At 39.2% G+C, this 24,850-nt stretch overlaps 1 protein-coding gene across 2 annotated transcripts in view; it reads right to left on the bottom strand.

Moving 5' to 3' along the window:
* Positions 1-24,850, bottom strand: part of SDK1 (sidekick cell adhesion molecule 1) — a 396,340-nt gene that overhangs the window by 84,975 nt on the left and 286,515 nt on the right. For both annotated transcript variants that reach the window (XM_069870517.1, XM_069870518.1), the window contains exons 18-23: positions 22,608-22,723; positions 19,815-20,007; positions 16,535-16,633; positions 11,895-12,086; positions 9,949-10,070; positions 1,546-1,655 (exon numbers count right to left, since the gene is read on the bottom strand). In XM_069870517.1, coding sequence (XP_069726618.1) covers positions 1,546-1,655; positions 9,949-10,070; positions 11,895-12,086; positions 16,535-16,633; positions 19,815-20,007; positions 22,608-22,723 — 832 coding nt within the window. The remainder of the gene's footprint in view (positions 1-1,545; positions 1,656-9,948; positions 10,071-11,894; positions 12,087-16,534; positions 16,634-19,814; positions 20,008-22,607; positions 22,724-24,850) is intronic.

Here is a 24,850-nt window from a genome sequence, read left to right as displayed (position 1 = left end):
TCTTTAAAAAACACCCTGTCTGCCTGAAACCATCTCTTCTACAATAGAAATGTCTATTGGGTCACAAAAGATTTAGAGAAATCTTTTTTTTCAGGAAGCACAAAATAATTAAGACGAGCTGTACATTTCCTACTTTCACCCATCACAAGTAATTAGAGGTATCCAGTGCTTGCCCATAAATACATGACCTGTTCATACTAAACGCTTATTTTTGGACCTAATGACTGAGCTTGGAAAAAACACGAGCTAGTCAACATAGCAGTGTTTATTTATCTGCTCTCCCTAGAGAATGCCTTAAAGGAAACACATTAAACAAATACCGTCCTTGATTTCACTCTCAGACATTGGCATAAAATATAGAAAAGAAGTTGGACAATAAAGATATGGTTTGATAATCAGCTCTCATGAAGTATTTCTTCAGTGGGCAATGACTAAAGCTGACAAGAGGACAACAAATCCATCCGACAACAATTTTCCCGGTTTCAAAATATGGACACTGAATGGTGAACTCTAGTATGACCTGCACTTTATTATTCCCTTCCATCCTTTCAGCTTTAAGGATCCACCTTTCTGAGGAGAGCAAAATCTTCTCAATCTCAAGATAATTTTCGTAAATCTCTGCACCAGAAATCACAAATTTTTCAAAGAGCTTTTAGTGAAATGTTTAGCTCTTGAGGATGAGGTGTAAAACACTTCAGTGGAGAGCCTGTGAGAAATCCAATATGTTCCTAGGCTTTTGACCAAGGGAAGAAAATTAGTGTACCAGCACTGAATTAGTTGTAAAGAATATGACCTTTACTGGTTGCACCTACTACTAGCTCACAACACCACACGGGTGAGCTAACAGGCCTTCAGCCAGCACAAAAATGGACATATTTCTAGTAAGCTGATTTAACACTTGCCACTACATCTCCTTGCAACCAGCCTTTACATTAGCAAGCTATTTCATGAAGCATTTTTCATTAGGATTGAGTACCTCAAATTTTGTCTATACTAAAGCAACGCATCACTTGAATTGAATCGATTTAAAAATCAATCTTGTTTAACTGGGGTGCACCCATAATGTAGATTCACTTCAATCAGTTTAAGCATTGCATATATCTATTAAGCTTAAATTGGTAAATTCTTATAAACAAAGGTTTCATCTAACTGATGTTACCAAATTAAGCTAAATCAATAAAACAATGTTTAAACTGATGTAAATATATAAGTACAAGTTTGCACCAGTTTAACTACAGCTGATTTGTCACTGACTGATGTCAGTGTACCCTTTAGCTGAGGGAAGACACAGGATATCAATTACTCATAAGAGCATTTCACTGTGCACTTGGATTTCTTTTTAATGTTACAAACTGTATTGTATGCAAATTACAATGAACAATATCAGACAGGTAATTTTAAGTATAAACTATGAAAACAGCAAACCTTCTCCCTTTTGTTCAGATTATAAAACACAGCCAGCTGTTTCTGATTAGGAAAGCTGTTCATTGCTGCTATTTACTCAGGTTTTTTTTCGTGCTGCAGCTAATTACCTGCTGTTCTTACCTGTAATGAGTGTAAGGAGTAAGGTTTGGTACCTCCAGCATCTGAGCATCAGGTTCATTCTCCACCTCATGAAGAGTCACCCACTCTTCTTCATCACCCAGTACACCAACCTGTACGTGGAAAAGATAAGAAGGAATACAAAACAGACTCTCTTTATATATGTAAAGACTTATCTATATAACCTCTATTGCAATGTGTCACGACTGCAGTGAAAAGATAAATGACAAGGCACTAGTTACTTGTAAAGCAACAACACAGCCAAGTTAGCCAAATTTCCTTGTACCTACTGGGACGTCACTGGTAAGATCTATTCCAGAAAAACAGTATGAGAGTGCTAATACCACGTTCAGTATCAAGTAGTAATGTAACAAAATGAAAAACAGCCTTGATAATAACTCGCAGGAACTGATGCATACTAAGTAAGTCTCGGTGGAGGCAAAATGCCAGAGAAATGCAGACAGAGAAACAAGAACAAAGTCAAAGAACAGAAGTGTTTTAACCTCAACTGTTGGTCTGCACTTAGACCAGACTTTTCCAAGTACAATTCTTCGCATTAATTAATCACCTTGCCCAATATAGTCCCTCAGCTACAGCCATGTTAGAAGTGACAAAACGGCGATGAAAATGAAGAGGATTACTTTCCATACAGCTTTCTGCAGATAAAATGAAGATGAATCAGGACTTAAAAGGAAGTCAACAAAGCATCGTAGAAATGTCTGACCAGTGACCCTGGAAGATGACAGCATCAGCAGGCGCTGTGTGCGTAAAAGCCACCGTAGGAGTGCGTAAGAGGAGATAGAAGGGAGGTGGTAGATGGCTGAGCTTCAGTTTGGAGATTCACAGATGGTGAAACACAGGGGACCTTTAGACAAGACTCCCTAATTCCCTAGCACTGTGCACATTCACTCTGGTGTTTCAATCCTACCACCAAGGGCTGGACTCGCAGTCCAATTCCCTCACTCCAACCTGGTATCCACAGTCAAGGGCTGATATTAGAGGGCACGCAGGCAGCTACTCCCTTCAGTATCTGTTTACAGACTTAATATCCATGAAGATGCCTAATCCTTTTTTAACCTACTGACACTATCTACTCCCACAGACTGCTGTAGTAACAAGTTCCAGAAGCTCACAACCCACTGTGTAAAGAGCTATTTCCTTTAATCTTTTTCATACAGGTCCCTTACGAGTTCTGTATACCAGTTACATCCAGAGACACTGTCAAAGCACTCAACAGGCAACATAGCCCAAAGTATCTACCATACCCCAAGTACTTCAAATAGAAAATTAGGTTTCATTCACTCTTTTTTTTTTTCTTTCAGGAAGAGCAGCCTGATTTATTTATAGATGTTTTAGTTCTTTGCTCACCCAGGACTTGATGTGCTGCATATTTATGTTTGTGCATGAAGAAATGACACAAGGAAAATTAGGCCAAAGAAATAAGTTATGTAGTTCTGTGTTGAACTGTGGAAAGAAGCCTCTGTGATCTTCCTAGCAGAAGACTGCTTGCATGCAGGGATGTGGTTGCACGGGTCTTGATGGGCCTTTCAATCTTGTTGGTTATCAAGGACATTGCCATGTACCAAACAATGTATGAAATAGATGTCAGGGAAGATTATAGGCCTTTTAAAATTCCAAGTCCCAAGTGAGCTCCATAAATTTTACTGAAGTCCATGGATGCAGAAGCTTAAAGGAAGCAAGTTGAGACAGGTCTGCATGGTAAAACAGAGCAGCCCTGAAGTGAACCCAGAGACCAGAGAAATGATGAAGAGGATTTTAAAAAACACGAACAAAGAAAGGAAGAGAGGGTTGTTTTCAGTCAAGGAACATTTTATTAAAAAGAGTTATTGCTTAATACTGTAGAAAGACTACAGTAAATGCTTATTTTTGCAAAACTCCCTGCTCTTAACAGCATCACCTCAAAGTGCTGCAGTAATTGTATAGCACCAATCCACGGTGCTTTGGAGGCTGCAAATAACCTCCAGTGGTGAGCTAGTAATTTTTTTGTACTTTGAGAACAGTAAGAGCTTTTAAAAATATTTTTTACACAGCCAAAAAAAGGATAAAATATAAAAAAAGGCCACAGATTTCAATGGTTATGCAGCAGCAGGCAGGTCATTAATACACATTAAGGACCACATGGTTCAGACCCAGAGGCCCGCAGGGCTATGAACAATTGACATTGACTCAAGCTTGAGAGGTGTCCAAAACCTCCCGCCTGTTTTGCAGCTAGACTTTTTCCAGCTGGCTGCAAGGGTGCAAATATTAAGGAGTTTTTACTGACTGAAAATCAGTGAAAGCTTCTGTGTGCCCAGGACTACAGCAAAGCCCTCAAAAGCTATCTCAGGAGACACCTTTTTTGTTTTGGATGCTCTCCCTGCTAGGAATGATGGGTGCAGCCGAGGAGGGAATGGCAGATGCCAGCGAAGCCTGGCATGTCATTTGTTCCTGAGTTCAAGAAGCTGCTGGTGAACAGGTTGCTTCTACCTGTACTGTGAGGTGGGGGATTCTGGGCAAAGCAGCAGCACATGCAGTCCAAATAAAACAATTTTAGATAAATTTCTGTTGCAAGGTAGGGACAGAGAGGTAGCAAAAATTCAGCCACAGGCATAGTTCTGCAATTCAGCAAAAGATTTTAAGAACAACAGATCAGAAAGTTTCTTTAGTTAGAATAACACCTTGCAATACTCCCAGGATCTGGTGCCAGCACTTGGGAAACTTACTCAAAGGGTCAGATCTTCTACTGAAATCAGTAGTATATTTTATGAGAGTGTTGCTTGAGTAGGGAGTTCTTCCAAAGTAAGAGAACTGAAGGTTGAATGGCTGTAGGGTAGGCTTGGTGAACAGCCTGGTGACTTCTGCATGACCTCTGCCTTCCCTGGAGGTGTTTAAGGGACGGGTGGATGAGGTGCTGAGGGGCACGGTTTAGTATTCGATAGGAATGGTTGGACTCGATGATCCGATGGGTCTTTTCCAACCTGGTGATTCTATGATTCTATTCTATGATATGGCCAGGCAATTTGAGTTCAATGTTACTCAGAACAAGTTTCTTTTATTAAGCAATAATCTCAGAAATCAGTTTGAGAAGAGAACTTCCAGTGATGGACTTCTATATTTTTAACTTCTGCATGGTCTGTACTAGATTCCAAGTTTCAGGCTCTTGAAGGAAAAGGAAATTATTTTTGATGAAGCGCTCTGATGTCAGATCAGAGGAAAAGTATCAGTTTCAAGAACCAGAGCATAGAGGGATTACCACATGGAGCAAAAAGAACTACGGGTGATGGTAAGGAGAAGAGTTCTTTGATGGGCAAGAGAGTCCACTATGAGCTACTCTGCATAAAATAAAGTTAATTTGGAGCTTTGCTTCTTGTAGATGTATTTTGAATAACAGTGTATGCAAACTTCAGAAAAGGATTATGTTTGTTGACAGACGCGCACATACTCCTGGGTGCATTGTTTGAGGAGGCAGATAAGAACACCAACTGCTTTTCTGTTACCATCGGCATAAAAACTCCTTAAGAAATGCACTCTGCATCTTAACCATTCTCAGTATAATTGGGTCACAATCCTCAGGAGGCCCCCAGGATTGCCACAATAAAAACACTTATGGTCCACCGAGACTTGCCATATAATTCTCGGTAATGATCAGCCATCACAAGTTAGCGCATATTCATTCCCATCTCTCAGCTGCTCCCAAGGCATTACATCCAATAAAAGGGCATATTCATTTATTATTACAGAAATGAGACAGTATAAAACAATATTGGAAGTGATGTCAGAACTCTTTACTTCTCTATGCATTAATTTCTCCATTTATAAAAGGATAATGTGACATATTTTTTGAAGTGACTTAACATTTTCTGTTGGGAGGCACTAAACAAGCCAAATTGCAGAATTTTAACTTTAAAGAAATTGCAACCAAAAATCATAATTACAATTTTGAATGAAAAATCATTTACCATATTTTGTATAGGACAGTAAGGCTTACAAAATTGCGAACAGTTAGGAAGTACTAACTGTAGGAAAGGAAACCACAATGTTTCTGCACATTACAGAGGTACCCTGTGTTCTACTATAGTTCAAGATATGTCAGAGTTTTCATTATAGAAGTCCATAACTCACGCATTGAAATCGCTTTGGGAGAAATTCGGTTCACAGGATGTCAGCCTGGGTGCATTTTTTTTCCTTACAAAACCCTTAAATCGATTCAGCCATTTTTGATTTAAAGATTGGCAAAGGCATAAAATTGTCAGAGTTTCAGACACTTTATTTACCAGCTCTGAAGTAAAAACGACACCAAGAGAATCACCTCATACAATGGATGAATCCTATCTGGGTCACTGACTTGAACCACAAAACCAGATAAAATTGTGGTTAAAGTTACAATGTCTTCCCAACTCGCAGCTTTACAAGCAAACACAGCAATAATACTTTAAAGGTTTTACTACTTTGAAATACCCTTTTCCAATTCTGCTACCATTTACCACGATACACATTCAAAATCTCATTAAAAACAGCAGCAAGGCTTTAAGCAAAGCCTCTCCACATTAGCCCATTTACTCATGACTCCACGACTTGCAATATCTCTTCACACATGGCATTCAGCCCTTCCACAAGTCTTTTCCTGTCTGCAAAATAACATTAATCACCAGAAAAAACAAACAAACAAACCAAAAGAACCAAATTAGCCTCTGCAGAAGTGAGCCCATCTTTTTTAATCACCCACCGGAAAGCTTGATGCTGCGGGTCAAGGCACAGTCGTGATATTGTCATTTACTTCTTCTGACAAAACACCAGGAAAAATCCAGCACGACAAAAATAAGCTGCAACTGGACTGCAGCACATTGAGAGTGCAAACAGAAAACCAGGTGAATAACAGCAGGGATTCAGAGCAGTTCTTGGCTGCAAATTGCCAGAAAAAAAGTGTCTACGATATATAATGTAACTGTATCTGAGAGTACAGGGTGATTGGAAGGATTTACAGAATTCTTTGGGGATGAACATGTTACCTGTGTGAGTCAATGCCACAAGACAGTTACTGCTGGTCCCTATGAACAAGTGTCAGCAGAACCTTTATATTATGTTAGACCTCCTTCTCTTTTGACTATACTGTATATAATGGAAAAACAATGTTAGAAATATTTTTTAAAAGCCACTGGTATGGTACTTAATTCTATTCTCTGTTTGGAAATCTAGTTTCCTCCAGTCCTCTGAGTCTAGATGGAAAAAAACCAGCCTAGTGATTTTTAAGAAATCCCTTCAGAAGAACAGAATGTAGCTTTACTAGAAACACAGAAATGGGATTTTTAACGCTTGATATTTCAGTATCTACCAACACTAAAATCTTAAAGACCCAATTCTCCTCTCATGTTCATTGACATAATTGAGAATTAGTTACACAGTGGCTCCCATGAATTTACACCCCAGCACAAAACACAGCAGCCAAGGCCAGATGTACACAATTTCACATCAAATGGAATTCTCAGCTGTGTTTTTCATCCAAATTGTTCATGAAGCCTCAGACTTAAAAAACGGCACTTAGCCAAACTTGAATATTTGGAACATTTTTTAGACCTGCCCTTATCAAGGAACAAAGAAGAAAAAACATATTAGTGGGAGGTCATTTGTATATATGAATATAAATTAGCTGAAGTTTGCCTGTAAGGACTCTGACAGTCAGAGTAAAGGTTATATTCCTAATAGAGATGGTAGAGAAGACAATACATACGAGATGCCCAGCTCAAAGCTTTCACCTAACTGTACAAACAGAGGGGAAAATAGATGAAGTACATGTCAGGACCCTGAATTTGTTAGTCATGCTTTGTCATGAACCCACTGAAAGCAGAAATACAGCCTGTGCAAAACACTGACCCAGTTATTCTCCTTCCAGGAAGGATCATGCTGTACAAGGTCTTAGTAAACCACAACAGATTTTCTTCCCAAGCTATTAGCTGTTTTCAGCTACTCTGCACCTTATTGCAAATTTTCAAGGTTAACGGTCAAAAAAGTCAGGAATGGACAGAGATGCGGTCCCTGTATCTGCCTGGTCAGAACTTTTATCTTTTAATTCAACCAATTAATTGTGAAGTACACTAGAATACACAGATTAGCGTTTTATAGTTAAATGTGATCTTATCGCTCCAGCAATACCACCTCTTTTAAATTCACAGTATGCAAATCAATGCCTTAAGTGGCTTTTAATACAACGCTAAGGCATGAAATGTTTAACAGTGCTACTAAAAGCATTGGGCCAGTGATTGAAAGATCCAAAAGGAGAAAGTCTTGCCTGTATTTTTGTTTAGAAAGTACTCCTGTAGGTTGGGTGTCACCACTGCCCTTCAATCTAACAGTCCTCAGGAACAATTATGGTACAACACTGATGCTGAAAGAGTGGTGTGCATTCCAGCACAGATATACCACTGCTTAGAACAAATACATGAAAGGTATGAGAGAACACAGAGTGTCACTAGGGGTTGTTTTGTGAAAGCTTGTATATCTTTGAAAGGCAAGCAGAAAAACTCATGAAGTCCAGAGGGCAGGTCAATGGCAGCCAAGATTCCTGCCCCCATCTCTGCTCCTGCTACCACCTTCTCGTCCCCTCCCCTGCAATGGTGCTTTTCGGATCAAACAGCCTGCACAGGGAACGGATCTGTCTGAAACGCGTTTGTTCTTGGTTGGATCAAGTCTCGTAGCAGCTCTGGATACAATCATGCCAGAATCAGTGCATACAGAAGGCAGGAGTAAGAAAGTCTTGGTAAGAGTCATGAGGAGACAAGGGGAGGGAACAGGAGCAGGACGAGAGCTCTGGTTTAGATTGGCTAAAGGTGCTGTGAAATTGCACTTCAGCAGAGAAAGAGTTTGAGTGGAGTTGCTGGCAGAAAAGGGCTGTGAACAAAGGATTATGTGCAGGTGTCATCCTGAAAACAGAATTTGCTGTATCCTTACAAATTCACCAATTTCTCTGCCTACCTGAAAAGTTTTTTTAATCATGTGAGCAAGATTTTTTTTTTAATTTAATCCACTTGGAACAACATTTTTTGTTGTGCCAAAGCTCAGCTGGGAGGTACAGTGCAGAAAAACCTGCAGAGCAGCTGTGGTGAAAAGAACTGCCCAGACTCCACGAAGACTTTGGCTGTGCTCCCTCCCCAAATGGAGCAAATATTCCTGCATCCAGGACCTATCAACACCACCAGCCCCTTGACTTTTCCAGCAATACATGAGATGTTGTTGGTAAGGATTTGAGAACAAGAGAGATTCTCCCTTCCCTCTCCATGCACCAAGAACCTTTCAACCACTATTTGTACCAGGGGCTCTTAAAGAATGTAGACGAACTTTAGGGTAATTATTATTGCAGTTTTAAAGCATTCGGATCTACTTCACTTCAGTGGTATTCTGCAACTCACAAAATTAACAAATTCCTAGCAATACCAACGCTGTGCTCCAGCACAAAAATTCTTCTCAGAAAGTGCCAAGCCACCATATCATAGGATTTCAGTGTTTATTTCTGTAATATGCAATAATGCGTATGTAAACGGTACAAAATGTACCAACTTGTTCACAACAATCTCATTACCAAGTGAAGTGATTGTATCAACATGTCTAAGTGGTGACGGTGATTTAAGAAGTCCAACATTTGGTCTTAAAACCAGATTATATTATTTATAAAGATCTGTGGGTGGAAAGGAAGAAGCAAAGCTCATCTGTCAGGAAAACAAATGAGGAAGAGATAACTCCTCCAAGGCATAATGACAGCAAAAAGAGGGGTATTGTTTAAAGCTGATGAAGAAGAGAATTCATCCTATTCATATCTAGAGGTCTGGATAGAAAACCTCAGTATATTCCATTGCAAGATAGAAAAATATACTCAGTCTCATGAATAATGGTACCTTCACTGTTCAGTGCATGTCTTCCTACACTTCTGACTCTGAGTAACGAGCCCAGGTTTGCATCTGGTTTGAAAATACACCTAACAGAACCTAAACACAGGTTTCAAATCCTGTTTCAAGTAAATGGATCAACTTAAGCTCTGCTGTACATGTTGCTTACGATGTACTTGGTGTCCTTCTGAACAGCAAAGCTGTTTTAAAAAAATCCGTGTGAATTATTAAAGGATAAGCACTCACGCATATATATATTATATTTGTCCTTTGTTCCTGTGAATGGAAATAACAGCATTTGCATGACCTTCTTCTCACTGGCTACCGTACAGATATTTCTCAATTAAGCCTCTCAAGTTCCCTAGCACTCCAACCTTTCCAGGACCTCAGGAACAGCTACCACTAGGCCATTTACTGAGGAGCTTTGATCCAACGTTAACTAAAAACTGTAATCCAAACAGCAATTCACTACTTGGACCCTTTTTAACGCCTCAGGAACTTAATTAAGAGCTATTTATCAGAGACATACCTGGCCTTCGACTATCCACTTGGAGATGGAGGTTTTGCCGTCATACCCCGGTCGGAACTGAAGGGTGGCAGAGCGGGGGCTGATGTTGGAAATCACCAGGTTGGTTGGGGCACCTGGAAGTTCTGAAGAAATTGAAATGCAAATGAGAAGTGGAAACGCTCTTTGTCTAGGGCCTAATAACACAGGCTGACATTCAATGTTTCGGCATATAAAATATCTCTGTAATAATTAAAATAGAGCTAAAGCTGTGCGCTTTTTTTTTTTTCACCTTTTTGGCAGATCATTACATCCAGTATTACTATTTCTGCTGGCCAGAGCATACACTACATTTTTACAGATCAAAAGAGAAAAGAATGTGCTCATCTATGGAATTACAGCTACTATTTTAGAGAAGTCACACAACAGACAAAGCGTGGTGGCTCAGGGGGAACGTACTTCTCAGCTGCAGATCTGCCAGTCCCTCACCAAGTCACCTAATTCCACTGTTCTTCTGTATCTCCAGAATTAAATGACAATTTTTACTTACTTCTTTGAGTACATACAATTTTATGTACTAACAACAGAAAAATACTCCTATTTTTGGGTAGTGTATGGGGATGATTTTAGAATTCTTACACTGATCTATAATAGATAGGGTTTACAGGGCATTTCTGATGCCTGAATAAAGCAGATGATTTTTTTTTAAAATCTCTGTAGCAAATAAAGAGGGTGACCACCTAAAGGGAAAATCTGCAGCCCTGATGAGATCTTTGCCTCACAGCAGTCAAGCTTCCAGCAGCATTTACATTTTTAATATTATCTGAATTATCAACAAAAGCAAGCTCAGGAAAGTGATTAAATATAGATTGTTTAGAATAAATTCCCAATAGCAGCTGCATTTCTAAGTAATGGAAATTACTATTATAATCAGTAATCATTCATAAAACTGTACTATGTGAGAATGCAACAGGCAAAAAAATGTGCAGCTTTTTGGCACATATTTCAGGTATGCATGAATACACAATATTTCTTGATTCTTACTTCACGTTTGTGGGAACTAGGATCGATAAACTAACTCTGACCAAGCAGGATAATGCTGTTATCTGGCTAGCAACAGGGAGCAGGGCATTGATCCAGTCTACAACTTGTCACAATTACCTATGATTAGGGAAAAGAATGGGAAGCATATTTCAAGACACAGAGAAAAGTTCAAAAATACTAGAAAAGAGACAAACTGGATTACCACCATCAGTGATGTACACTAACCACTCTGCTTAGGCAAGGTCTGCTTCTATAACCCATAAATTAACTGAAACTGTCTGAGGTATGAATTGGTTTTTCAGTTTGTTTGCTACATGGGATGAGGAAGAGTGTAGAATCTTAAAACTGAAGTGCAAAAAGGCTTAAATTCACAGGTGCCCAAATGGTAACTCAGACAATGCAGTACAGGACTACTGCCTCGCAAATCTTTCTCAAGCCACAAATCCCAGATCTTGTAAATAAGATTTTAGCATCATTATACAAGCGTTCTCTCATAGGTGATGTAATCTACACCACGTATAAATGGAAAATTGTCTCCTTTTTAACAAGATCCATACTCCTTTCTTCCTCCAAAGTAACACTTTTTGAATTGATGCAGGCTTCATTCTTCTGTTACTTTGTAAATGTCAAGAGGTTCTGCACTGTATCAACTTTATTACTTTGTCCATTCCTTCTGCTATCTCTACAACTTTTTTATTGTATTTGTTTTAAACAGCCTCAAGTTTCTGACAATGTCACATTTCAAGTGTGTTCACGTTAACACTTTGACTTCTAAAAATTAAATTTAAATTATGTGGGAAGGAATTCAATACTTTATAAATAAAATCATTTTTTCTTATTACTGTACCAACGTACTTCGTGATCTTTTGAACATATAAACCTAGAGAATCAGCCCATTTTTATTTGTTTCATGCAGTTTCACCGACCTGGGGGCACACCAGAAGAAATGGTGGAGGACGTGACCCATCCACTCCCTTTTGCAGTCACAGCTGCCACCTCAATTGTGTAGGTGGTGAGAGATGACAGCCCTGTGAGCTTGTACTCCAGCGTCGTGTTGGGTAGTGTGCGTGCAAGACGAGATTCGTTCCTGCCATATACCTCCCAGGAGATCTGGTACTCTGAAAAACAATTACACAGAAGTCAGGGGGCTGTAGCAGTAGCGGGGGCTACTTTTTCTTCTAAAGCACAGTTATACAATAACACAGAGACTGGTAAAATCCAGCTTCTGCAAGATTTGCTTGTGGTCAATGGCCATATGACTTGTTTCCTACTCTACTCCATTATGGCCACCTTGTACAAGCAGAAAAAAAAATAGAAATAAACACTGGCTAAAATACCCAAGTAGTTTTCTAATGCTGTTATTTCCAATAAGTAGTTGATGTAGCTCCCCCATGGGGTATCACCTGCCCATTAGCTACCAGATGGGGGCAGTGGACACGGCGTCGCAACACGCCGTCTCTTTTTCTATGACTACATTGTGTTTGCTATAAAATGGCTAGGAAACCTGGGGATAATCTCACAGAAGGGTGGACTTCCATTTTGTGAATTTTACAAAGCAACTAGGAAGAAACATTGGAAAACACACCATCATTTCTCTGGCTAGAATATCTAATTAAAAATCTATACGTGCTTCGTAGGGCTACTCCCTTTACAGGCTGAAGTAACCTTCACTGCTGTATATCCAGAAATACTTACAAATCCGACAACAGCCAGGTAGGAACATTGTGGGAATCTTCCAGGAACTCAAAAACCTCTACTCCCCACTGCTTGTTCCTCACACAAATCCTTTAGCAAGGTGAATCATTATCCTTTCTTTCAAATCCATAGTGCAGCCAATGCATTGTCCAAAACTGCACTCACCCTGACCTTCTTCTCTCACAGCCAGGCTTTCCTTTTTATCACTTTGATAACCATTTGCCTTCTAAGAACTTTTGAAACTTTCTGCTGTCTGATTTACTCAATTTTATCTCCAAATCTGCTTGTCCTCCTCCCGCCCAGGCCCACTTTATTCTCGTTTGAACCCTTTTGAACCTTACAGTGCCAGTCTCCAGAGAGCATGTCTGAAAAGTTTGCTTGATTGCAGCTTTCTTTGTGATTTCACTCAAGGGGAGAAAAAAATACATATAGCTCTTGAATGCCTGTGAAATGGAAGTGAGCGAAAAGGACTAACAGAAAGGAACCCTACTGAGTGAACCACGCATGAGGCAAGCTGGCTAGAGAAACTCCCTACTGGGTTCCTGTTCCATCATTTGAGATGAGGATTTTTGACCAGTGTGGGGCTTGAGGGTTTTTTCCTTCCTTTTTTTCGTTTAACGTAAGTTGATTGACATATACAAACTGAAGTAACAAAACACCTTATGGTATTGCTCAACAGGAAAACGTCATCTCATGAACTCAAAGCATTATGAGACAAATATTTCTGCAAGAGTTTGAGATGTGTGAGATGTTATCCTTCCTCTGGTGCCAGCTGTCATCACTGACAGAGATTCCTGTTAACCTATTTTTGCACAAAAATGGGCTCTGAGTCCTGACACAATTACTAACTATGGTGGGGACAGTGGTAAAGAGAGGTGATACCTCAACAATTGCAGCTAAACTGCAACCGCGTGTCTGACTATGCACTACCTAGGGGAGGGGGAAATACTCCTGAATGCTCCTCTGGAACCGGTTTTAAGTAAGTGTCACAATGGGTATTAATTAAATCAATAATTTACCAATATCTCAGAGATATCGTGTTGCTTTGATGCTCTCTGAAAAGGCTTGAAAATCATTTACCAGCAATTAGAGTTGATATAGTGCAGGCAACATTATAATCTGTATTAATATGTTGAAAAATAAGGACTCTATTGCCTTTATTAATAGAGAACAGAAAGGTGGTGGATTGCTTTCCACTCCATTTGATGGTCAGTGAAAAGGTATGAAGGAGTTGCAAGCAGAATGATCACCACAAACATCCCTTTCTTCCAAAATCCATAGGTGCCGTCTGTTCCAGATACGGCAAGGTGGAAGAGTCCAAAGGAGGTGCAATTGTGCCTCTTCCTTCTTTCCAACAGAACTTCTAATGCTCTCCTGATTTGTTGCTTGCAAAGAACAGAAAATTTCATGTAGCATACACGAGGCAATCTTAAATGATTGAGATATCTTCTTTCCCATCTAGACAAGCTTTGGATATACATCAAGTGTTGCTGATTATTCTTCGTATATTTTACGGTTTTGCCCCTGTGACTATAGGGATGAGACCCAGCATTCCCACCCATTAGACGCTTAGTCTCTATGTATTCATTTACTGAAAAATACCTCCATACATACCGAGCAGACACAAAGCCAAATGCAAGCATGCATAACAAAAACAGGTGAAAAAAACGCTGAAGGAAAGGAGCTACATCCACTGTCCCTCCAAACAGCACTTAAGCCACAATGACTGACAGATGGGCAGAACTTTAGGACATGTGGTTGGTAAAAATGCTCTCTCTGTTTTACAGGCGTTATCGCTGCCAGAAACGCACACGGGGAGCCCAGTGGTCTGGGCTGAGAGTGTTTCCTCTGGCTTCGGTGTAAGTGAGACTAGGGAAGGTGCCACAGGGCCTGCCTGTATGCTTTGGCACGACACCCTCTCCACAAAACGCTGCCTAACGGAAACTAATGACCAGAGGAGTTTCAGAAATAATTTTCTGTTGATCTGAAGTAAATTCTCTACAAGAGAGCAGTACACCCAATCACAAACTGTCCGTCTACATCCAGGTCCTCATAAATCAACGTTTACTGAGCGAACGAGGAAGATACGGAAATTTACAGCAAGAGTAATGGGCAATTTCCCAGAGCAGGCTGGCTGCCGGGCACCACCCTCCCCGCTTTCCTCCTCCCAGCTCTGCTGCATGAAACAAGAAGGTCCAGTAAAGATATCAATGAACAGAAATGATGAATAATTGCCTCCCTAAGTGCTCAGATCTCCAAGTAGCCCTCCATAAACCTGTAAGGTACTAAGGGCACGAACAATTCTGCTATTCTTTTCTTGTAGTCCAAATGCAACCTGCCTCATTAGGAACATTTATTTTTCCTTATAAAGTTTGCCGGGCATTTTTTACACTAATGCTTCTTCATGAACAATAGAGCTTCCCGAGTTAATTCTTTATGAAATATTTTGCCCCAAATATAATACGATCTATCATCATGCTCCACTGGGTTTCAAGCCATTCTGTGAGGCAGCAGCTTGTTTCTAGCAAAGCAATTCCACAACACTAAGCACAGTGCTGCTTACTTGTGCTTAACAAGGATGATGATTACATCATCTTACTTAGCTAGACTTGGATGTAGGTACCTACATTTAAGCATTCAGACTTGAAGGCTTTGGCCATCTTCACTGAATCAATACTACTCTGCTTTCAGAAGTCATTAGTTTCTGTTCTTGAACCGCTTAAATAAATGCATATTTCAGGAAGGTTACTATGGTATAAAGGCATAAGATGTTCTGCATAAGGACTCCACAATACACAGCAAATGTACAAATGGTGCATATTACGGATGCACAGAGAAAACACTGACAAGTGCAAGTCCTATCAAAATAATTAGACCTGTCAAAATTAAAATGCTTCAGAAAATCAGACTGATATAATATTTCAATGTTCAGGGGCCAGAAAGTCTGATTATCATTTAACTCCTACAATGTATTTCTTTTTTACAAGTTATAATATTTTTTTTAAAAAAAAGCATTTCAATGTGATCCACATGAAATAATCTTCTCCCTTCCCAACTATGATTTTTACTTCCAGTAATTTAAAATTTGGGAGCTTTCTTGCACTTCAAAATCCTTGAAAGCCTTTGTTAAACAGAATGTCCACCCTGTGCAGCTGTAATAGTTTCCCATATGAAAACAATATTGCCTCTGTTGATAAGAACTAGAATTTTCTTAACTATTTGTAGCTCCCTTCGTGAAAAGTAATGAAGTTGCTGATGTTGTATATGCACTAGCATACAGTAAATAGAAAAATGGCTTGTCAAACAGCAAGCTCATCAACGAGAAACAGGAGAGTTCTGAACCCTTGCGATGGTTTATACAAAATTAAGTAATGACATGCAAATTCTGTCATGCAGTCCACAGCCAGACGGGTTGATCACAGAGGAAGGACACTGCTGATTTCAGGCTTGCTCTTGATTGCAAATCTTAGCGATGCCAATTCAGATTTTGCAGCTGTAAACTCTATGGAGGAACCCCCCACCTTTGGGGCAAAGGCCAAACACTGTCTGACAAAGTTTCAGCAATTTAGTAACACAGGTGGAGGTCACTGAAGATTTAACAAGACCAGAAACTCCATGGGGAGCCGATTTCTAACACAGACTGCCTTTTCAGTGACCACAATCATGAGCTGCCAGTAATTGGACCCGTACTTTCGATAACATGCCCTAGCTGACATTTCAATTACCCAAAAGAGGAATCAGGAAACCAGTGCTCGCAGGAGCCAGTTCTCCCTAAATGCTCTATTACGCACACATTTTTTCACTGCAATGATACACACGCTTAAAAAAAAAAAAAAAAAAAAAAAAAAAGGAGATAGCAGCTGATACTTGCCTGTAATGATGCCATTTTTCTCTACAGGTTCTTGCCAGCTGACCTTGAGAGACGTGTCCAGAATCTCCGTGAAACTCAGGTGTCCCACTGCTCCTGGCTCTGGCAATCAGAGAAGGAAATCTGTTAACAGAAGAGCCCCGTGTACTTCTGATCTGATTCATGCTGCAAGGTTAAGGTTGAAGAAATAAAACCCTTAGCTGGGGCCAAGGGAAGCCTGCTGGAAACATCAGCGAGAGCTGCAGGGGAGGAGGGAGAACGTAAAGTGTTAAGAAACACTCTGGCTATCATCACATAAATTATTTTATCCAGTCATCACCCTAACTGTGCAGCAAACTAAAGAGAGTGGCAGCAGGAAACTTGCATGCAACTTGTTCTCTGCCTCTCTTCTTGATCTAATCTAATTAGGACAATCAAACTGGCAATCCTGGAAGCAACTGCATTTGCTGTTTTCCCTCAGCTACAGCGTGTGGCATTTACCTGTGCTGCTGTGTGCAGCTTATCTGCCCTTAGCAACACCTCCAGCAGCCCCTCCACCTGGGAAGGACTTCTTGCTTATGCAAGGTCACAGCCAAGGACAGAGTCCCCAAGCCACTGCTTGGATAGATTCTCTCAAAACAACTCTAAAAATGTCCAACATAATGGCAACTGTCTTCTGTAAAATGAATACAAGTGTGTGAAACTTTTAAAGGATTTTTATGATGAAGCTCAAGAGCTCTTAAAAATTTCAGCTCCCTAGTGTGCAATGAAAGAGCATAAAATGGAATGACTGTCAAGAATATGCCATCGTCCCTCAATTTTGATCTTCAAGGAAGACATCCTGACTGATTTTTGATCCAACTGCTGTTCTGTCTTCAATCGATGTACTGGAAAAAGGAGTTTTTGTTCACTTTATATTCACTGCGCTTCTGTCATTGGATCCCTGCCCGAGTATCCTCCAGCTCCACTGACACCAGTTGGCAATTTCTCGTCTGCAATTTCATATTTTGTTTCCTGTTCACTTTAGTCCAGTTTCTCATTCCCCTCCAGCTATGATAAAAAAAAAAAAACAACCCAACCCTGCCAGTAGGTCAGAATTTGCAATTCTGCAATCCTAGTGAGGAAAACTTCCAAATTCATTCTGTGATATCTAGTAATCACAGCATTACAGAAAAAAACTGCTGATCTGGTAGCGATCTCAGGAATACCCAACAAGAGCACAGCAATTACGCACTATTTGGAAGCACATATCTGCAGACCTTCAAATCGCAAACCCGCAAAGCTTTACTTCAATTAGCTCCCACAGTTGCAGTCCAATTTTAACGTCGTAATGAAAAACAGGTGCAAGTTACTCCAAGCCAGGACACGTTGCTTCTGACTGGATGTCAGATTTTATTTGACCTACAGTTCATCAGCAAACAGATCTGTTTGCGCTGTTTTTCTCTAAAGGATTGCCTAGCTTTGCTCTACAGACAGAAAATTATCACCTGAGAACATGAATGACAGTCCTTTTGAATCCTGTTTCCTACCACATACATCCTGAAGTAACTCACACTCAACACGTTCTCCACAAAGATGCATTACACTACCCTGCACTTAACTTCTCAGTCACTGTGAAAACCAAGGAAAGCAATTCTGAAGGATCAAAAACAAATAAAAAATCCTGCTCATCTCTGCTGCTGAAGCTCCTCATAGCACACAGCTGCATACAGCAAGAAATGTTTTACAAAATACAAGTCTGGCTTTCTCTCATTTTAGTTTCATAATGGATTTTCCTTGTGTTGAAAAAAGCACGTGTTCTCAACATCTCCCTTAATGCCTTGACTCTGTCTTTCCTTCCACTTTGCACAAAGTCTTCAAGGCTCATTTCCACAGACTTTCCTTCATATTTAACAGTTTCTTTCCTCTTCCCAGCCGGTCAATTTTCACAAATCTTAGAAGTGTCACATCTTTGGCTTTTCCCCCTTCTGTACTCACTGAAATTAGCCACGTGGTTCAAATGTTGTTGGAGGAGAAAGACAGATGGACCTGAGACATGTTTACAAATCATCACTAAAAAAAGGCTCACTTCTTTAGGAAAACAGGCAGAAAAGTTAATATTACACACAAGAACCTAATGCACATTTTTCTTTCCTCCATGTCTTTCACTTTAACCCCAGATAAACACATATGAGTTTATATTAATGGTTCACACAGATTTCTGGTGGTTAAACTGCTGTCTTTGTGATCACCTAGTCCACAATCTGCTCTTGGGGCAGAGGACTAGCACATGGAGGAGATTAACCATAAAGGGAAAATCCACAGGAAAGCACTTAATTTTCTTCATATTCTTTCAAGAGTATCTCATGAAAAACTGGATTACCACTTTGAGCCTCACTTCTATGAATGTTAATGATAAAAAGATTTTTCTTTATGGGAACACTGACTAACCTAAAAGGTCCCTATTAAAGCAAAGTAATATTTCTAAAAACAATACCTTAAACGACGTATTAGACTTTTTTTAAATTCCAATTTGGATCTGAAAATGTGCAGCAGTATTTATGATGGTCTGTGACAGGACTGAAGTGTTGTAGACACACAGTTAGCTATCAGGGCCACTGCAATGTAGTTATCTGCATCAGACACATGGCAGACTTGTTAGTCCCAAATATGTCTTAAGCAAACATTTCCAAGGGGCTGCAGAGGCCAAAATGTTTCTGATGTGGGAAATAATTTATATGCTAAGCTATCCAGCTCATTTTATTTCATCCTATAAATTTGATTCTAGTTTTGCAAAATAAAAGTTACTGCACTGTTATGATCCCAGTTCCTTTACACAAGTACTTGCAATATAATATAGATGAAGATGTTTTCAATATATTGAATAACAGAAGGAAACAATTGTAAATTAAATATTGACCACCATGGGTATTTCCACTGCTCAGTTTGCAGGAAGATCAATTCATATTTATTCAGATGCCTGAACATGGATTTAAGAGCATAAGGGTTCACAGACATAAACATTGTGTAGTGTGTTAGCTGAACCAGACAACAAAGTTTTCAGCTTCTGACCAGTATAAAATAAAGTCAATGTTTAAATCATAATGGAAAAAAAATTAAATGTCTTTAATTTGCCACAGGCTACAAGAACACACATTGACAACCAGCTGAGGTCACTGTCTCATGCAGAGTAACTTGACAAGACTACAAACTGATAGTGATCCTGATTTCCAATGTTAAGCGCCTAGATTTGAAAATTCTGGCTTTTATATCCAACCAAACAAAATCCAAGCCCTGATATTTTCTACCCGTGTTGACTACTCACTGTCTTCAAGGGTACGCAGGAGCTGGGGTGGGCTCTGTGGTCCATCACCAGGTGTGGTGAAACACAGAACCGATGCATAGTAAGCAGTGTATTTCTTCAGGTTGGTGATACAGCCACTATGAACACCATGAAAATCTGGAGCGATGGTGACCACAGTCACGGTCTCTGGAGCATCCACTGGCCATGCTAGAAGCTAAAAAATTTAAACAGAGATGAGTTCTCATCACAAGTTGTGTCTATTTGGAATTCAAGTACTCTTGGCTGCCAAAATCATCTTAATCTCATTGTGAAAAACAAGCAGTGCTGTTAAACTACTGTCAGCTCTGATGCTGAACAGATGGATATAACACTGTTACTGTGATAACTGGAGGGATGTGTATAACATTCACTAGTGATAAGGGATATACTGATACCATGGAGGTATTGCAGTTCTCCATGTCTGCTACTGAACGATGCCAAACCTATCGTGAATGATTATTTGTACGCCATGAGTCTTTTGTCCCTCTCTGGGCTGCTCTGTGCAGCCTAGATGGTCTCTGCTGCTGAAAGAAAGCTGAACAGTACTTTCAATGCTCCCCTGAAATAAATGCTTTATCTTATTCTGGGGCTCCTTTAAAGATTCCACTGGCCAGGGAGGTGAGTGGGATAAGGGATGGGAGGGAATCCTTCTCTTCCCACAGCCCCCCAGCATCCCATTGACCAGCCTAGCCTAACACACTAAGGGGATTACAATGTTTGGGGGTTTAGGGATATCTGCATTGCGAATGATTCATGTGGTTCTGCAACTACAAAAAGAATAGAAAATGGCTGTAAAGATGAATACTACAATTTTCAGCACCTAGGTTCCAAAAGTTATACCCCTGAAGACATTTTCATGCATTTAAAATAGTGTGCTTGTCAGATGTGCTCTGTTCTTCCAGGTTTCATTCATCTCGGCAGATCTTCTGGGTGATCGATATTTTTTAGAGAGGAGTATCTTATGCGTAGCTACCTAAATGAGGACCTAAAAAATTCATTTTTGGCAAATGACTTTGAAATTTTAAAACAATTTTTGAAATCGCCTTAACGGCTTAGGGTTCTACAGCTTTAAAGTGCTTATGAAATTTTTATTTGATCCAAAAATTCTTACCGTGTAGCTCATACGAGCATGTTAAAATTCCAGGTCTTGCTCAGTATCTATGTAAATCGTGCTACTTGTATTGATTTCAGGCTCATAAACATGAATAGATGCCTGAAATTAATGAGCCATATTTGACACATTTAGCCAATGTCGGTAGTTTCTGATAATCAGAAAGCACAGCTAGAGGACTATAAGGAGTAATTTTGTTAGGAATATTTCATATTTGAAAAGGTGCACTTTACAACCCCTTGAAATGCAAATAAATTTCAAAGAAAAGATAAAAATGGAAAATGGTTGATGGAATAGTAAGTTTTATTTTCTTTTCTAAATCACCTTTGTGGGTTACAATTGGCATTTACAACTTTGGAGAATTGAACTTCTCTTTTTTGACTACATCTCATTGCAGTGTCTTCAGGAAATGTGCGAAAAATAAGGGTGAACAATTCTGTCAGTTACAGGAAGAAAAAAGGTTTAATCCTTAAGAAAAGGCCTAGATTTGACTACTAGTGATTTATAAATCATACACAAAACTATGCCTAGATGTACCTGACAGTCTCAGTACTGCAATTCACAATCCCTATGAGAAACAAGAATGATAAAGCTGTTACAATCCACTGCAATCAAAGAAATTAAAGGAAAGAGAAATTTTTTTAATTTCAAAAGTTTTCACTGACCACCAACAGATACAAATTACAAATTAGGTTGGAACTGCATGGGCTTTAAGGTTCTTCCCAGCCCAAACCATTCTCTGAAATTTTAGAAAAGGATCAAGTCTTCCAGGACTAAAATCTACATACAATCCCTCAATTCACAACTTGTCTTCTGAACTACATATCCATTCTGCTCACCCAACACCTAAATCAACCTTCCTCCTCCCTGCTCATTAAAGATACCTGGTCTTCACTTTTCCTGCTCTGTGATTCCTATGAGATTTCTCTTTGCTTTTTCTGTGAATGATTTTAAACCCTTCGTTTATTATGCCCCTACTTCTGATGTGCTGAAGGAGCTTCTATTAAGCAGTCCTTCCTGAGAGACAGAAATAAACCACTCCAGCTACCTTCTTAGCATGCACTCCACTGGTCAAAGTACCAACAAGTGCTCAGTTAAGCACTCTCTACTCTGCGTACTGTAATAGATATTGCCAGTTGCCCCATCAACAGGGACTTAACATGCTAACTCCGTGTCATCAAGCATGATTAATAAATTTTACATTCTTATATCTCCCAAATCATCACAGTGGGAAAGTTAAGACAAATATTTAGTGTGATGTCGTGGTTCCTAATGAAATGGAAGGCATTTTTGCATTAGAGTAAATAGAAATCTCAAATTTGATTTTTCAAGTGGCACAGTGTCATATCTCCTGTGCTGACTTTCCAGACTGATTGGCACTGAGCTGCTTTTTGGCTTTGGAAATTCTCCAGGTGAATGACAAAGGTATTATAGGACTTCTAGCTGATGACATATTCCCTTTCCAGAACTTGCATAAATTAGCAAATGTTATGCTAGGAGCAAGAACTTCTCATTTCTCTCTTCATTTTACCTATGTAAGAGGTCTGATAACATTCAGTCACTGTGGAGATTCACAAATTATCAGATTTGATTTCTAATTGTTACGTATCAGGACCGCTAGGGCAAATGTTATTTGAAGTTACAGAAATCTTGTTTCTATTTACCTTATATCCTTGGTTAATACCATTGATGAACTGCTGGGGCGGAGGGGTCCAGAGGAACTGGATGGTTGTGGAATTCACAGCTTCGACTTGCACATTCTGCGGTGGAGCTGTAGGCACTGAAAACATAAAATAAAACAGAGCGGAGGGAGGATGGGGGAACAAAAGATGAATATAGAAGCTATGCACTGCCACTCAAGAAGTAATAACAACCTTGAGAGAAAGATGCACTCCTTGTGATACTGCAGGCAGCAATGATTTGGAAAGAAGGGTAATTGGGTTAATTTCTCATTCTGTATTGGAGATTCTTTCAAGGGGAGGGGATAAAATGACTTCTGTAGCTTATTATACCACAGATGAATTTCTCATAAAGACTTGAGACAGAAGCTAGGTAATGATAGGTGAACACATCTCTTTCAATTATCCATGACTGCACAGAGATGAAGAGTTTCAGAAAGAAATTTCTTGAGTCTTTCAATATAGCACAATTCCCCAGATCAGACAAGCAAACATGGAGTTCACACAATTAAAACTCTAATTGTGAATTATAATCTGGTGACAGCGTCTGTTTATTATTTACTGCTGCTTAAAGAATTAGGACCAGTCACATCACAGGCAATATAGATTTTTCTTGGGAATTGGAGATGTTCTCATTTTATCTTGATATGATATTCATTCATGTAAATTGAATTGATTATATATATTCTGAGCCAATACATGCTCTAATCTACTAAAAGTTGCATAAACATTTTATGCCAAGTATTCAATTAGACAGATGTTTTCTCAATACAAAAGAAAGTATGGAACACAGAGGCATACTGCTTTCAAACAACAAAAAACCCATCTAAATATTTTGCCATTTATTACAATATCTCTTTAAATACCTTCCAGGCAATTTATTCAGCTTCCTGCTTTAGGATGTCATTTCTATAGTTCTCAGAGGAAAGGATACTAACAGATACGTCTATTTTTTTACACGTCTGTTACCAAGCTTATAGTAAGTTTAAGAAGAAAATTGCTATTTGAGTATAAAAAACGGACTAATGCCCTTTGAATCCTATAAAATAACTTTAATAAAGCTTCAAAAACATCACTATTGACAGCCGTGTGCATTTGTATTCTACGAAAGAGAAACTAACCACAAGTGGTTTTGAAGCCTGGAAAGCTTTGTTCCTTCTGCTTCCAAAGGAAAATTTCTACCAAAGCCCAATGACCTGCGCTTCTAAAATGTATCCACAATTCCCACTGAGAAATGGTAGTTTGCTCCATACTTTTCAGAAACAGGTCACAAACTTTTAAAGCTTCAAAGTACTTTTGCAGGATGAATCTTTGTATGGAGAAGAAATCAAGACATTAAGTTCAAAATGTAAAAATGCCCTTTTTTCCATAAAAAGCAATGTTTGTTTGAAAGAAACATAAAGGGGCATTATTTTTAACTGGTGCACAAGTTCATTGAGGCTGCAACCAACAGAGGTAGGACAGTGTACGCTTATCAAAGACATCCACAACCCAGAACTTTCAACACTGAGAAATGTCAAAATCCTCAAAGATGCCAGGTTTTAAATGACAAGAACATCCACTTTCATGCCCTGTGTCACTGAAACTCCCTGATGACTACACTGTGGCTGGAAAATTTAGCTCTGCACATTTTTTTAACCTCAGAAACTGCATATATTCAAAATTTTCTTGCCCTAATTTAAACCCTGATGTCACAATTTATGAGCTATGCATAATTATTGAGTTCTAAACTCAGAATTTATCTGATATGACTCTAAATTTTCATTAGAATCCAGACCCTATTCCCTGCCATGTATTATAATTGCCTGTATGCTTTTGGAAGGTTATATCATCATCTCAATGACCTATAGACATCATAAAGTTTCTGTAGTAAAAAAATTCACCAAATCATCTTGCTATTCAGTCATATATATAGAAGTCACTCTACAGTCGTAACCAGCTGCTTTGGCAGTCCCCTACTAAAAGTATTTTTTTTCCTGTTCATGTTCTTTGATGAAACTGTTTATTATGAGAGCCACAAGATAACTTTCAGTACGCTTTTGTGTGCAATACTTCGTATAATCAATGGTAACACCAAAGCTCTTACTTTCCTTCATATATGCATATTCAGATATTGTAACTACTAGAGATTTATCATTGCAGAAGAAAATTGTGTTAGAAACCTTCAAGGTAGTTTGTTATCAGAGAGTCATGTGGATATCATTGATATATTAATCTCCTGTCATGAA

This window comes from Phaenicophaeus curvirostris, chromosome 16 (genome assembly GCF_032191515.1).
Source record: "Phaenicophaeus curvirostris isolate KB17595 chromosome 16, BPBGC_Pcur_1.0, whole genome shotgun sequence".
NCBI classification, from domain to species: Eukaryota; Metazoa; Chordata; class Aves; order Cuculiformes; family Cuculidae; genus Phaenicophaeus; species Phaenicophaeus curvirostris.
This window is presented reverse-complemented; position numbering and strand designations above follow the sequence as displayed.